Source organism: Asparagus officinalis, chromosome 1 (genome assembly GCF_001876935.1).
Source record: "Asparagus officinalis chromosome 1, Aspof.V1, whole genome shotgun sequence".
Lineage (NCBI taxonomy): Eukaryota > Viridiplantae > Streptophyta > Magnoliopsida > Asparagales > Asparagaceae > Asparagus > Asparagus officinalis.
This window is the reverse complement of record NC_033794.1, coordinates 58,454,127-58,467,933: the sequence shown is the minus strand read 5'-3', so window position 1 is coordinate 58,467,933 and position 13,807 is coordinate 58,454,127. Positions and strand designations below refer to the sequence as shown.

General features: G+C 36.4%; 2 protein-coding genes across 5 annotated transcripts in view; both read left to right on the top strand.

The window, feature by feature from the left end:
- Positions 1,329-6,414, top strand: LOC109824704 (sorbitol dehydrogenase). Its single transcript, XM_020391349.1, has 6 exons — positions 1,329-1,566; positions 1,822-1,889; positions 2,827-3,063; positions 4,601-4,891; positions 5,685-5,872; positions 6,060-6,414. Exons 1-6 carry the CDS (start codon positions 1,470-1,472, stop codon positions 6,250-6,252), a joined length of 1,074 nt encoding a protein of 357 aa, XP_020246938.1. The 5' UTR covers positions 1,329-1,469; the 3' UTR covers positions 6,253-6,414.
- The window catches only part of LOC109824687, a 30,477-nt gene continuing 23,657 nt past the window's right edge, over positions 6,988-13,807 (top strand). For 3 of the 4 annotated variants that reach the window (XR_002242741.1, XR_002242744.1, XM_020391326.1), the window contains exons 1-3: positions 6,988-7,128; positions 7,195-7,288; positions 7,361-7,535. Coding sequence is in view for 2 of the 4 variants with exons in the window: in XM_020391326.1 (XP_020246915.1) it covers positions 7,069-7,128; positions 7,195-7,288; positions 7,361-7,535 (329 nt within the window). In the remaining 2 variants the exon portion in view is untranslated. The remainder of the gene's footprint in view (positions 7,129-7,194; positions 7,289-7,360; positions 7,536-13,807) is intronic. The other variant, XM_020391334.1, reaches the window with a different exon arrangement.

The window sequence follows — 13,807 nt, the reverse complement described above, 5'->3', positions numbered from 1 at the left end:
AGAAAAAAGTAAAAAGTATTTAATATAATACAAAATGGAAAATCAAATAGCTAATTATCTCTGAAGTATTCAAATTTAATTATTAAATTTATGGAAATTTGATGGCCACGTCTCTAAGAATTTGTTAATCGGCAAAACAACAAAATTAGAGGGACCGTGTTATTGCTTTATTATTATTATTTTTGGTTAATTACAAGGTATCCCTACATTGAGGGTATGTTTGTTTCGGAAAAAAAGACCGAAAGTGGGGGAAAGTGGGGGAAAAGCAGATGAATTTTGATGTTTTCCTCCACTTTCAGAGGTTTGGTTCGTCAAAGCTATAACCGAAAGTGGTGGAGAAAATGAGTTGTCACCATATTATTGGTTGATGTGAGTAATTTTTGATGTTTTCCTCCACTTTTATTGTTTAGGTTCTTTTCTTGTGTTTGGTTCATTCTTAAAAGTAGGGGAAAATAGATGAGATGAGATGAGTTGTCATTATATTATTGGATGATGTGACACATACTTAGGAAAATCAATTTCCTTTTTTTATGAATAGGGATGGAAGGAAATTTTAATGAGATGTGATGAGTTGTCACCATATTATTGGATGATGTGAGTTATTTTTAAAGATGATAGAAAATGAAGAAAAGTGGGGGAAAGTAAGTTTGATGAGTTGATTGATGTGACTCATTTCTTGTGTTTTGTTTATTTTTAAAAGTATGAAATGAGATGTGATGATGAGTTGATTGATGTGACTCATTTCTTGTGTTTTGTTTATTTTTAAAAGTATGAAATGAGATGTGATGAGATGAGTTGTCATTTCTTGTGTTTTGTTTATTTTTAAAAGTATGAAATGAGATGTGATGAGATGAGTTGTCACAATATTATTCGAGGAAAATAGAGAAAGTGAAGGAAAGTGTGTTTTGAAAAGAAACAATGATAGGGGCACACCCTCTACCACACTTCCAACCACACCACATCTCTTGCTACAGTACACATGACCCACATGAGATTTTAATTTTTAAAAACTCATGTAGACCCCGTGCACTGTAGCAAGAGAGGTGGTGTGGTTGGGAGTGTGGTAAAGGGTGTACCCCTAGTGCCTCTCTTTGAAAAGTGGGGGAAAGTGAAAAAGTAAAGAAAAATGAGTTTTGGAATCTGGGGGAACCGAAACAAACAAGCCCCTGAGTCTAATCTTCACTAGCACTTAGTCGGCGGCTCTCCGGTGGTTTTTTCAGCACGTTGTTTTATGTTTGGATGTTAGTTGAAGACTGTTTATCTCATTATCTGTATGTACGATTTTCTATAAAGACCCCTGTAGGATTTTTCTTTCCAATTTTATCTATATATCAGTTGTCAGCGTTCTTTTCTTTGGGATAGATAAAACACCTCTTTTTTAATTATCCCCAAAGTTTGATTATATATATATATAGAGAGAGAGAGAGAAAGAGTGAGTGAGTGAGTGAGAGGGAGAGAGAGAGAGAGAAATGGGAAAAAGAGGAGATGGAGGTGAAGAGAACATGGCAGCTTGGCTGGTTGGTGTAAACAATCTCAAGATCCAACCATTCAAACTCCCACCTCTTGGTAACTTATCATACCCTTTTATTATCCATTTTTATTGTTCATTCTTGTTCCAATTTCCCCCCTTTTCTTATTCTTGTTGTGATTGTTCGGTCTTCCTTTAAAGAATCAATATTGATTGTTTAATGGTTCTGAGATTCCAATTGGGTTATTTGGGTTTATTGATAATGGTTAAATTTTGATTCTTTTTGAATGTCAACGTGCTAGCTAATAAAAAAATTCCCCTTTTTTTCTTATTATTTTCCTAATTTCTTTTAGGCCCACATGATGTTAGAGTTCGGATGAAGGCTGTGGGTATATGTGGCAGCGATGTTCACTATCTTAAGGTTCAGATTCTTTTACCTCTTTAGTTCCCCTTTGTAATGGACATATGATGAACTTATGCATGATAAAATTGCGATCCTGATTCTTAAAAAAAATCCCATTAATGATCTTTTTTACCTCTTTATTTTCCCTCTTTGTTAGGAACTTGTGAGGAATTTATACATGAGGAAATTGTGATCTTGATTCTGAAACAAAATTATCCAATTAACTATCACTTAACCTCTTATTTTTTTCTGTTTATTATGGACTTATGATGATTTCTTAAATTAAGTCTCTCTTACCATTAGAGCAAAACTCCGATGTTATGGTGAGGGTTGAGAGTTATATTTTTATATTCTAACATGCCCTCGCAGGTTGAAGTTGGGTTGCTCTGATACCTTTTTAAATTAAGTCTCGCTAACTATTACATCAAAACTCCGAAGTTATGGTGAGGGTTGAGGATTATATTTTTATATTCTAACATGATTCAACTCCTGCTTGATTATTACCCAATTAATCATCATTTTACCTTTATAATTTTTTTCTCACTGTCTTAAAGGATATATGGCTCTAGCAGATATATCATTCACTATGGAAGCATGCCAAAGGAAGAAAGAAAATGTTTAAAGATTTGGAGAGTAGTGAAAGAGGAGGAGAGCGAGGGAAAAGTTTTTTTAACCTTATTTTGTTAATATCTTGCTCATCTTGTGAGTGTAACATAACTTTCTCTTTTATAGAGAAAATATTAATCATAACATGACCATACTAATTCCCATGGTCATGCTAGTTACAATTGGCAATGAATGATATAACAATATTTCAATCTTTTTCTAATGTAAACTTCCCAACATGATGATCTTACGCAGTATAAAGTGATCTCAATTATTTTCCTTTATGTTAATTACTAAATTTAGGCTCTTTGACTAGTTATGATTATTATTTTGTTGTACAATATTTCAGACGATGAGATGTGCACATTTTGTTGTTAAAGAACCGATGGTGATCGGACATGAATGTGCTGGCGTCATTGAAGAGGTTGGGAGTGAAGTGGCGTCTCTAGTTGCAGGTGATCGCGTGGCATTAGAGCCCGGGATCAGTTGTATGCGCTGCAAACATTGCAAGGGTGGGCGATACAACCTTTGTCCAGAGATGAAGTTCTTCGCGACTCCCCCTGTGCATGGCTCTCTTGCTAATCAGGTTTCTCAACTTCGAGATGCTATTTATTTATTTAGATGTCATAATTTTCATGGCAGGTTTTCTAATGAATGAAGTAACAACTTTCTTTTGGTCTTTGTTAGAGCATAGAATTGTGACCTATGTTACCCGGGTACTTCTATAATGAAGCTGTACCCGTACCGGACACGTACCCGACACTTTCCCGTACCCAAACTTCATGGACACTTCTTGAATATATGCATGCATTTATTACAACATGTACTTAATTATACGATATATGTGTTAATTTAAAACACTTGTCAAATATGCATGCATTTATTACAACATGTACTTAATTATACGATATATGTGTTAATTTAAAACACTTGTCAAAAACTTCCTAGACGTAGAGCTTACACTTCACATCCGTCTTTTGAAACTAATGAGACACGGGTCGGGTTCATTTCAGTCCATACCCAAGTTCAAAACTATATAGTTAATGGGTCGTTTAGATGTCTAGTAATTTACAATTCACAATAATCAATATGATAAAAGAAACTCAAAAATGTAATCGGAATTTTAATTCTAATGACACATGAAGCGGGAAAATTATATCTCATGTACATTATTAATTCAATATATATATGTAGCCGTGTCCGTGTACCCTACATTTTACAATTTTGTCGTGTCCCCTACCCGTACCCGCACCCATACCAGTACCCGTGCCCGTTTTCATGCAACTTAGATTGTGACCATTAACCCTCATCAGAACTTAACTTGAGGTGACATGTTAGTATATATTGTACTATTGAAGTACCAGCTTCTAAGTTTTGGTGCAGTGGGAGGACTTTATAGTCAACAATCACTACATAGTTCTCCAACATGTCCTATTTGTTCTTATCAATGAGAATTGATTATAACCAGAGTTCATAAGCAAACCCATGATTTGACAGAAGTACATCCTTACACATTTTAGATTATAAAGTTATAACCTTCATTTTTCTCAACATCTTCGGAGTTTTGATGCTGTGATCGAATCTCCTGTGTTCAAATATATACTCTTTTTTCCATTTTGTGAAACAAATATAATTTTATGTATTCCATGAAAAATCATATCGCACCTAATGCATATCCTAAGTAGCTCTATTTTACTAGGCTTCCTATCCCTCTTTTCTTGGAAGATATTCCGTCCTGCCTTAGTTGTAGAGAGGATTGTTTGGAGAAAACATAAAAGATGTATAGAAAGTCGTAGAAGAATAAGAAGTGAATACAGCCTACATTACCCCATTCTTCTTATATCTCAGTTGGTTACAACCATGTTTTCTTAAGAGTAATAAGCATGTTGCTACTGTGGAATATTTATCAACCCCTAAACAAGTTAGAAATTAAGGTATAACCATCAAGTTTCACAACTTTGCATTTCTGGTGCAATTACAGGACCATCTAAGTTCAAATATAAGCTCCTTTATCCCTATTCCTCTTGTTGACTGGTTTGATTGTTCCATGGAAATCATATTGAAGCAAATGCTTATGTAATTAGCTTTATTACTAAGCCTTCTGATTCTTTGCTTCTTGACAGATAATCCATCCTGCTGATTTATGTTTCAAGCTCCCTGACAATGTGAGCTTGGAGGAAGGAGCAATGTGTGAGCCCCTTAGCGTTGGAATCCATGCTTGCCGCCGTGCTGTGGTTGGTCCTGAAACAAGTGTGTTGATTATGGGAGCTGGACCTATAGGATTAGTGACAATGCTTTCAGCCCGAGCTTTTGGCTCGCCGAGAATCATTGTGGTGGATATCGATGATCATCGTCTTTCAGTTGCAAAGTCTCTTGGTGCTGATGGTGTTGTAAAGGTTTCTACCAACAATCAGGTTTGACGTCCTCATCCTTTGATTTTTGATGTGCAATATGTTGGTTGTTATTAAAAGGGTAAATTTCACGAACATCAGTATTTTGCATAAAACTGCTCTAAACTACATAAGTTAGAGAAAATCCTTTAGAACTTTCAATGTTATACAATACTCATGAACTATTGAAATTGTTATAAGTGGCATTAACGTGATGGGTAAAATGTCCAAGTACACCCTTTTCAGTCTCTACGTAGCACAACCTGAAGAAGAAGGTATTATAGCAGACATGTTAAGAACACAAGGGTAAACTTTGTCCAGATATGTCATATGCAACTATCGTTGTTCATGATATTATGCTGAAATAAGTTGAAAGTACATTTCAGCCTTGTTGTTGTTTAGTATGAATTTTTCTTTGTTTCTTACTTTCTTGTTATTAAAATTTGTCTTGCTATTCATATCAAATATTGATATCATCAACTATGAAGAGACCTTAAGGTTTGTCTCACATCTGTTTAGTACCATTTTTGGTTTTTGTCTAACAAAGACATGAAGATGGGACTTGGTCCCACATAGGAAAAAAATAATAGTTAGATGGATATATCATTAGATATGTTAGAACTCATGAAATCGAATTGAGATAATAGTTTGAGATAACGATTTCCAAGCAGATTAGTGTGGTCCATCTTTGTTCATAGTTCTTTCCAACCCAACAAATCATGGTCTTTTTCTTCTCCTACTCCTAATGACAATCCACGTGTCGATCCTTGTAAGAATTGCTTTTTTTTTCTCACGATCATTATCCCATTTTATTTAGGATGTGGACGAGGAGGTAACTAAGATACAGTATGCTATGGGCACCGAAATTGACGTGAGCTTTGATTGTGCTGGCTTTAGCAAAACAATGTCAACAGCCCTAAATGCAACTCGTGCTGGTGGTAAAGTTTGCCTTGTGGGTATGGGACATAACGAGCTGACAATTCCTCTAACCCCTGCTTCTGCGAGGTAATCAATCTCCCAAATCAGTGTACATTTTCTTTTAAAAAGAACTTACTACTCAGGTTATTATGATATTTTGTTAAGTAACATATACTATGATGATATACATAGATTGAAAGCTAGCCCGTATTTGGAAAAAGAATTTTTCACTTCAAACCTCTAACAACATCTTCATCTTTTGTTTCTACGACAGGGAGGTTGATGTCATTGGTATCTTCCGTTACAAGGACACTTGGCCGTTATGCCTTGAATTTCTGAGGACTGGAAAAATTGATGTGAAACCTTTGATAACACATCGATATGGTTTTTCACAGAAGGAGGTAGAGGAAGCATTTGAAATGAGCGCTAGTGGAAGTACTGCAATCAAAGTGATGTTTAATCTCTAGATTTCAAGATGATGGATAATGTGAAAATTAAATAAATAAATCGAAGGCTATATCTTGTATAAATACTGATAAATTCTGTGGAGAAATACTATGGAAGAGAACCATTGTTATCTAAGCTTTGACTATATGGAGAAATAATATAACCATTCACTAACCTTATTAATGTGTGTGATTCAATCCTAGCATAACCGATGTCACTAGTTCTCCATGTATTGTATAATGTCTTTATATTTGGGCTTTTTGCCCCCCATGTATGCTCTGAATTCTATCATATTGAAAATTACACTCTAGATCTAGATGTTTGCTAATTTGCCCCCAAATGCCCCACTTAAGTTTTTCTATCCCTTAATTTTCAATATCACTAACATACCCGTAGTAGAGTTAATTATAAACTGATAGAGGAGGGAAAACAGAAGTAGAAGAGGAGACGGGGAGGGGTAAATTAGCGAGCATCTCCTCTCTCATTCTCTTTCTCTATACAACTATAATAACTATAATTAATAACGTTAATTAAATTAACAAGGGGTGTAAAAATTAGGGGTGGCAGAACCGATGTGAGAGTTAAATTTGCAAATACGGTAGGTTTGGGGGTCGAAGTTGCAACAAGTACGGAGAGAATCACAGTCTGCGAACCAAATGTTAACGGGTAGAACGTATACGGGCCTAATCTCCCGTTGATCCGCCCCGGGCTCTATTGGCATCCATGGGTAAGTTAGGCCTCCCTATTTCGTGGTCATTTTTTATCCTGCTCCATCAATCTCTCAAAAACCCCTCTCCTCGCCCCTCGTATAAATTTCTCCCCCTCACACAAAATCAATGGCGAACTCCAACTCCGAACCCCAGGCCAAGCTCCAGCTCTTCCTTCAGTGGCTACAGGTTTTTCTCTTTCCTCTCTCTCTATCGCTAAAACCCACTTACAAAACTTCGAAATGAATTTTACAGGCAAATGGGGGGGATCTTCGAGGATGCAGCATCAAGTACTGTGGCCCTAACAAAGGATTCGGAATCTTCTCCAACGAGAAAACCCCAGGTGACGGCAAGTCTTTTAATCACCGGCTCTGCACTTTTTCTCTTTGTTAATGTGCAATGTGTTCCAATTTTGTTGTAGACATTGTCATGGTTGTCCCTTTGGATCTTGCAATCACCCCCATGAGGGTTCTTCAGGACCCACTTGTGGGCCCCAGGTGCCGGGCATTGTTCGAGGAGGGAGATGTAGATGATCGATTCCTGGTTATGATTTTCCTCATGGTAGAGCGGCTTCGGCCTGATTCTTCGTGGAAGCCGTAAGAGGATCTAGTCTTGTATCGAGTTTGTTCTATGCATTTTTTTGTCATATATGAATAGAGCAATGATGTTTTGGTTGGGAGAGGGGGGGGGGGCTATAATAAGGGTTCAATTTAATGTAATTGAGGTAGACTTATTCATAGCTAGAACAAATTTTCGATTTAAACCCATTTTAATTTTTTTATTAAAAAATTGACCCAATCCACTTTTTATTATCAAAACCGACCCATTTCGTGCCACGTCAGCAGCGTGGCACGAAATGGTCGGTTTTTTTTTAATGACGCCGCTAAATAGTCGGGTTGCCAACCCCGACTATTTAGTTATGTCGGGGTTGGCAAACCCGACTATTTAGCTAAGGGCACGCTAAAATAGTCGGGGTTTCCACCCCGACTAATTTAGGCCCTGCCTAATTGGTCGGGTTGGCAACCCCGACCATTTGACAGAGAGGTAGTGCTGTTCACTTCACTACGACAAAACTGTCGGGTTTGGGAACCCCGACCATTTTGTGTTCGTGCACAAAATGGTCGGGGTTCCCAACCCCGACCATTTGGCAGACTCTTCCAGCTGAAAATAGCTGGAAATACGAACTCCGCTGGAAATTCAAACTCCTGCTGTTACATATCAATCCACAATTCAATCACAATCACAATAACACACATACCAATCAATAATCTCAAATAAAAAACCATAATCAATCGGATACATGCCATACAATTCACATACTAATAATCAATACAATCCACTTATCATGTGACACTCTCTCAATTATGTCATCGGGCCTTAGTTCAAGCTTCTTCTTTAATCTTGGCATAATCAACCGAGCTATGTAAGAGGCGGAGGCACCACTGTGGTCTCTCTCGAACATTGGATTGTTACATGTATGAACACCGCAGTATTTTGTGATCCTAAAATACCCATTATGTTTCTTTCCGGCAAATGCATATAACTTCCAAGGACATGCGTAATCAGATTCATTCCCCTCTGCCCGACCTTGCCTTTGTGTATTCATAAAACAGATTGCCTCATAACTTGTACGATTGCTTTTAATTTGCTTGAATTTGACCAACTTTTTGATTGAGTAATCACGAATAGCATCTACCAATTGGTCTTTAGTCTCAAATAATTCACCAACTCTGAAAGGAACCTCCTCATCATCTCCTCTATTGGATGAACTTTCACCAATGCGGATATCATGTGCTGTGGAAGAACGAACCCACTCATCATCCTCAAACTCGTCGGGGGGTGGTTCTTCGTACTCCACATATTCATTATTAACATAAGCTTCATCTGGCCAATCCGGATTCTCTTCATCATCTCCACCCACAAATTGCATGCTGTCAAGTGGTGCACTATCTTCGTCTTCACCATCAGAGGCGTCGCTTCTTTCACCCTCTTCATATGAAGGTGCACCACCCTTATATTGAAATTGAGTCTGCTGTATTTCACTCGAAGAAGAAAGAAAGCCTTCAGACTCAACTTCCAAATCTAACATGCGTGAAAATTCTCCTGGAGGGTTGAATATTCGGCCCGTACTATGTGGCACCGTTTCAATAAACAATTCTACCATTGGTTGTGACTTGCTCAAATTAAACAAAATACTCATGGAATGATCGTTTGAGATCTCAACGGCGGACGTTCTATCATAAGTTATCGGCCAATTGCATATTATTTTTAGCCTGCAATCTCGTGGGTTAATTGTCGTAACTCCATGAATTTCATTAACCAAGTCAAGGTAACTGTATGATTCCGATATCATTAACGGAATTGTCACCCCTCCGACGTACATTGGCATATTATTCATTTCATACTTAATCGTTCCACCGTAAGAGCAAGCAATAAAAATCATACTGTTCAACCTATACAAATCAAAATTATATCATTTAAATACAAAAAATTTAAAAAATATTATCAATTAATACCCTAAAATCTAATTGCAACCCTAAAACACAATTACAACCGTAAACCCCTAAATCCTAAACCCTAAAATTGACCCCCAAATTCTAAACCCTAAAATTGAGTATTCTATGCCCCCAAATATTTAATTTCAACTACAACAAGAATAAAATTTCTAAATAAACCACTACAAATAGAGTTCAAACACTATAAATTCGTTTTGGAGAGAAAACCCTAGATTTCTAGGTGTCAAAAGAGGAGAGAAGGGAGAGAGTACCTGTTAGATCTTTCACCCCTAGAATTCCGCACAAAAATTGAGGTTGAAAGCTGCAATCCGTGGCTCAAAGAGAGTTTGGGAGGAGGAGATCGACGAAAATGAGAGAGAGAGACGCGGCTGGAACCGGAAATGAGTGAGAGAGTGAAGTCGTGACCTTTATATAGGTCGGGGGCCCAGTGAACAAATAGTCGGGGTTGTGAACCCCGACTATTGTCACTTAGCGTTTTTCACCACTCCGCGGCTGAGATAGAGTCTCTGCCAAATGGTCGGGGTTGGGAACCCCGACCATTTTGTCGTAGCGAAGTGAACCTCTCTGCCAAATGGTCGGGGTTGCCAACCCCGACCAATTAGGCAGGGGCCTAAATTAGTCGGGGTTGGCAACCCCGACTATTTAGCGGCGTCATTTAAAAAAAAAACCGCCCCATTTCGTGGCCACGCTGCTGACGTGGCACGAAATGGGTCGGTTTTGATAATAAAAAGTGGATTGGGTCGAATTTTTTAATAAAAAAATTAAATGGGTTTAAATCGAAAATTTGTTCCATTCATAGTATTCAGAACGTAAGGGTGGGCTAAGTAAGTTAATGGATAGTCTTTAGAGTGGAGCAAGAGAGAAGGGAAGTTAGGGCTTATTTGGATTGAGGGGAATAAGGGTGAAGGAAAGTTAGGGAAACTATTCACCTCCATTCATCTTATTTAGGAACATTTAGAAGGTGAAGTTATTCACCCTAGTTCCCCTTGCTTCACCTTCTAATAGTATAAAATTTGTTACCCCTCAAATTGGGGTGTAACCAAGGAGAAGGGAACTCCTCCCTTCCCTTCCCTTCCATTCTCTCACCTAGTTTTCATTAACTTCCCTTCACCCCCTACAAATCCAAACAAGCTCTTAGGAGAATCCATTCACTCATTTGGGAATTCTTTAGAGGGAACAAGGGAGAAGGGAAGTTAGGAGAAACCATTCACTCGTTTGGGAATTCTATAGGGGGTGAAGTTTTCCCCCTCCTTCGTCTAAGTTCACCCCAACAATACATAATTTGCTCACCCCCAAACTGAGGTGACACTTTAACGCAGAGCGAAAATAATAAACGTCAGAATCCATCAAGGATTGTTCTTCGAATCCATAAACAACGGACTTCAAATCCACGAAGAACTTCGAATCTACAAAGATAATACAATAAAGATGAAATTTTATTAATGAAAAGTTATCTAATACCATGAGGTTTACAATCATTCTTCTTAAACAAGAAAAAGCCTGCTCCTAATAAGAACATAATTCCTAAAATAAAGAAATAATTTAAAACTATCTAAAAGACTCTATAATAAAAGAAATAAATTAGTCCAAACTGAATCAAAATTGATTTTGTTTTCTAATCTAAATTGACTCAACTTTATTACTAAAAATAAACTCAAAGCGGATTATTTTCGGATTTCAGCCAAAACTGGGTATTACTGATGAAATTTTAAAAATCTAACAATCCAGTTGGATCCGTCTCGTTGAGATAGGCGATTTACATATATAATATGTCAGAATCCGCCTTCCGAGTTGAAATATATGATCGTTACTTTGCGAAAATCAATAATACGTATGTATGCACATTTAGCTCATGATTGACCTGCTCCTCTATGAAATTATTCATTAAACGTCCTACATTGGTCTCCCATTGCTGAAAGAAGCTCGACTCTGAGCTTATATTTGCTTGAATAGTAGCTTCGTCGATTAATATTTTTCAAAATATCTATCCACTTCATCAATTCAATTAAGAAAATTAATGAAATCATCTGCATGAAGCTTTTCATTGAATGATGGCATCTTTAATTCTCTAGCATCATGATTTTCCTTTCTTTGGTAGCCTCTACGATCATCGTTGTAGAATTTGTCTTGCAAAGTCAGATCTCATCTTTAGCGACCATCAATGCTATCTCGAACTCATCTTGGATTCAGACCGTCCACCGTCAATGCAAGTCACTCTATGGAAGTCTTCATCTGAGTAACTCCCGTCTTCAACTCATTGAACTTAATTCGGAAAATACAGGCTTCATCAATTGCATTGAATCAGAGAAACAATGCTCTGATACCAATTAATGCAGCGCGGAAGTAATAAACATCGGAATCCACCAAGTGTTATTCTTTAAATTTACAAAGAATAATTTTCGAATCCACAAAGAGAATATAATAAAGATGAAATTTTATTGATGAAAAGTTATCTAATATCATGAGATTTACAATCAATCTTAATTAGAAAAACAAAACCAAGTCCAAACAAGAACATAATTCCTAAAAGAAAGATATAGTTTAAAACTACGTGAAAGACTTCTATAATAAAGGAAACAAATTAGTCCAAATTGAATCAAAATTGATTTTATTTCCTAATCTAAATTGACTTTTAACTTTATTACTAAAAATAAACTCAAAGCTGATTAGTTTTGAATTTCAGCCAAATTTGGGTATTACTGATGATATTTTAAAAATCTGACAATCCAATCGGCTTTGTTTCGTCGAGATAGGTGATTTACATATATAGTATGTCAGAATCCGTCTTTCGGGTTGGAAGACATAGTTGTTTCTTTGCGAAAGTAAATAATATGTATGTATCCGTATTTAGCTCGTGATTGACCTTCTCCTCCATGAAGTTGTCCGTTAAATGTCTTATATCACACTTGGGGAAGGGAACTCCCTTAACTTCCCCTCTATTCTCTCCCCTATATTCCCAAACTTATCCTACCACAATGAAATGCCAAACACACCCTTAATGTTCTTGTGGATACTAGTGGATGCGAAGAGTTTGTTCTAAATGACATTAGGATAGCGGTAATTATAGTTTCAATAATGTTGATTATTTATTTGAAATGGGGCATATTTGGAGTGTTATTTCTGTTAACACTGTTTTAGTTGTAAACAAAACCTGCATCTTCTTGATTTCTCCCACTATGGGTAGGAGTATTTTCTATTTCCAACAAAACTTTAAAAGATTGATCGCTCTTTCTTATCCTGCGAAGAAGAACCTTACCCGACTCACTAATTTGGGCAAAGACTGAATTTTTGGATTTGACAATGTTTCTGAAAGATTTAGATATTATAGATCTGAATTCAAATTTTTGATTTCTAAATTGAAAATCCAAATCATCGGATGTGATCAATTGCAAATAAACTACTTATAAATAATATTCTCAAACTTCCCCTACCACAATGAAATGCCAAACACACCCTTAATGTTCTTGTGGATATTAGTGGATGCGAAGGGTTTGTTCTAAATGACATTAGGATAGCGGTAATTATAGTTTCAATAATGTTGATTATTTGTTTGAATATGGCATATTTGTTGTGTTATTTCTGATAACACTGTTTTAGTTGTAAACGAACCTGCATCTTCCTTATTTCTCCCACTATGGGTTGGAATATTTTCTATTTTCAACAAAACTTTGAAAGATTGATCGCTCTTTCTTATCACGCGGAGAAGAACCTTACCTGACTCACTAATTTGAGTGAAGATGCTGAATTTTTGGATTTGACAATGTTTGTGAAAGATGTAGATATTATAGATCTGAATTCAAAATTTTGATTTCTAAATTGAAAATCTAAATCATTGGATTTGGTCTATTGCAAATACTTATAAATAATATTTCTGATGATTTTAATGTGTATTGACCATGGATATTATGTTGTAAAAATCAACATTTCAAAATTTCTATAAAATCAAATAAATGTTTACCCCTTGATATTAATTAAAAACATGTTGAAATCATTGTTTTCATATCTCGGTAGTCCTTGCGTATTAGATTATATCTAACAGTGTATATTTTCAATTTGAAGATCCAATCTGTATTCATATCTTGAATACTGACAAATGATAGCCTTGGTTAACTCGTTTGAATGTAGTGTTTTAGATTGAATTCAAGTCTGAACTGGTAAAGGTTGTGATATTACGAGCAAAAGTAACCAGTATGATCAATTAAAGAGGTATGATCTGGAGTTGAGGCCCTTCAATGGGGGGCATGAAGGCTGACAGATAGAGCATTGGAATCTTTTCTTTTTGCATGATACTGGTTTTTTTTAGCAGAAGTGAGTGCAAAAAGTTTAGCTATAGTGTTGGTACTATAAAAGAA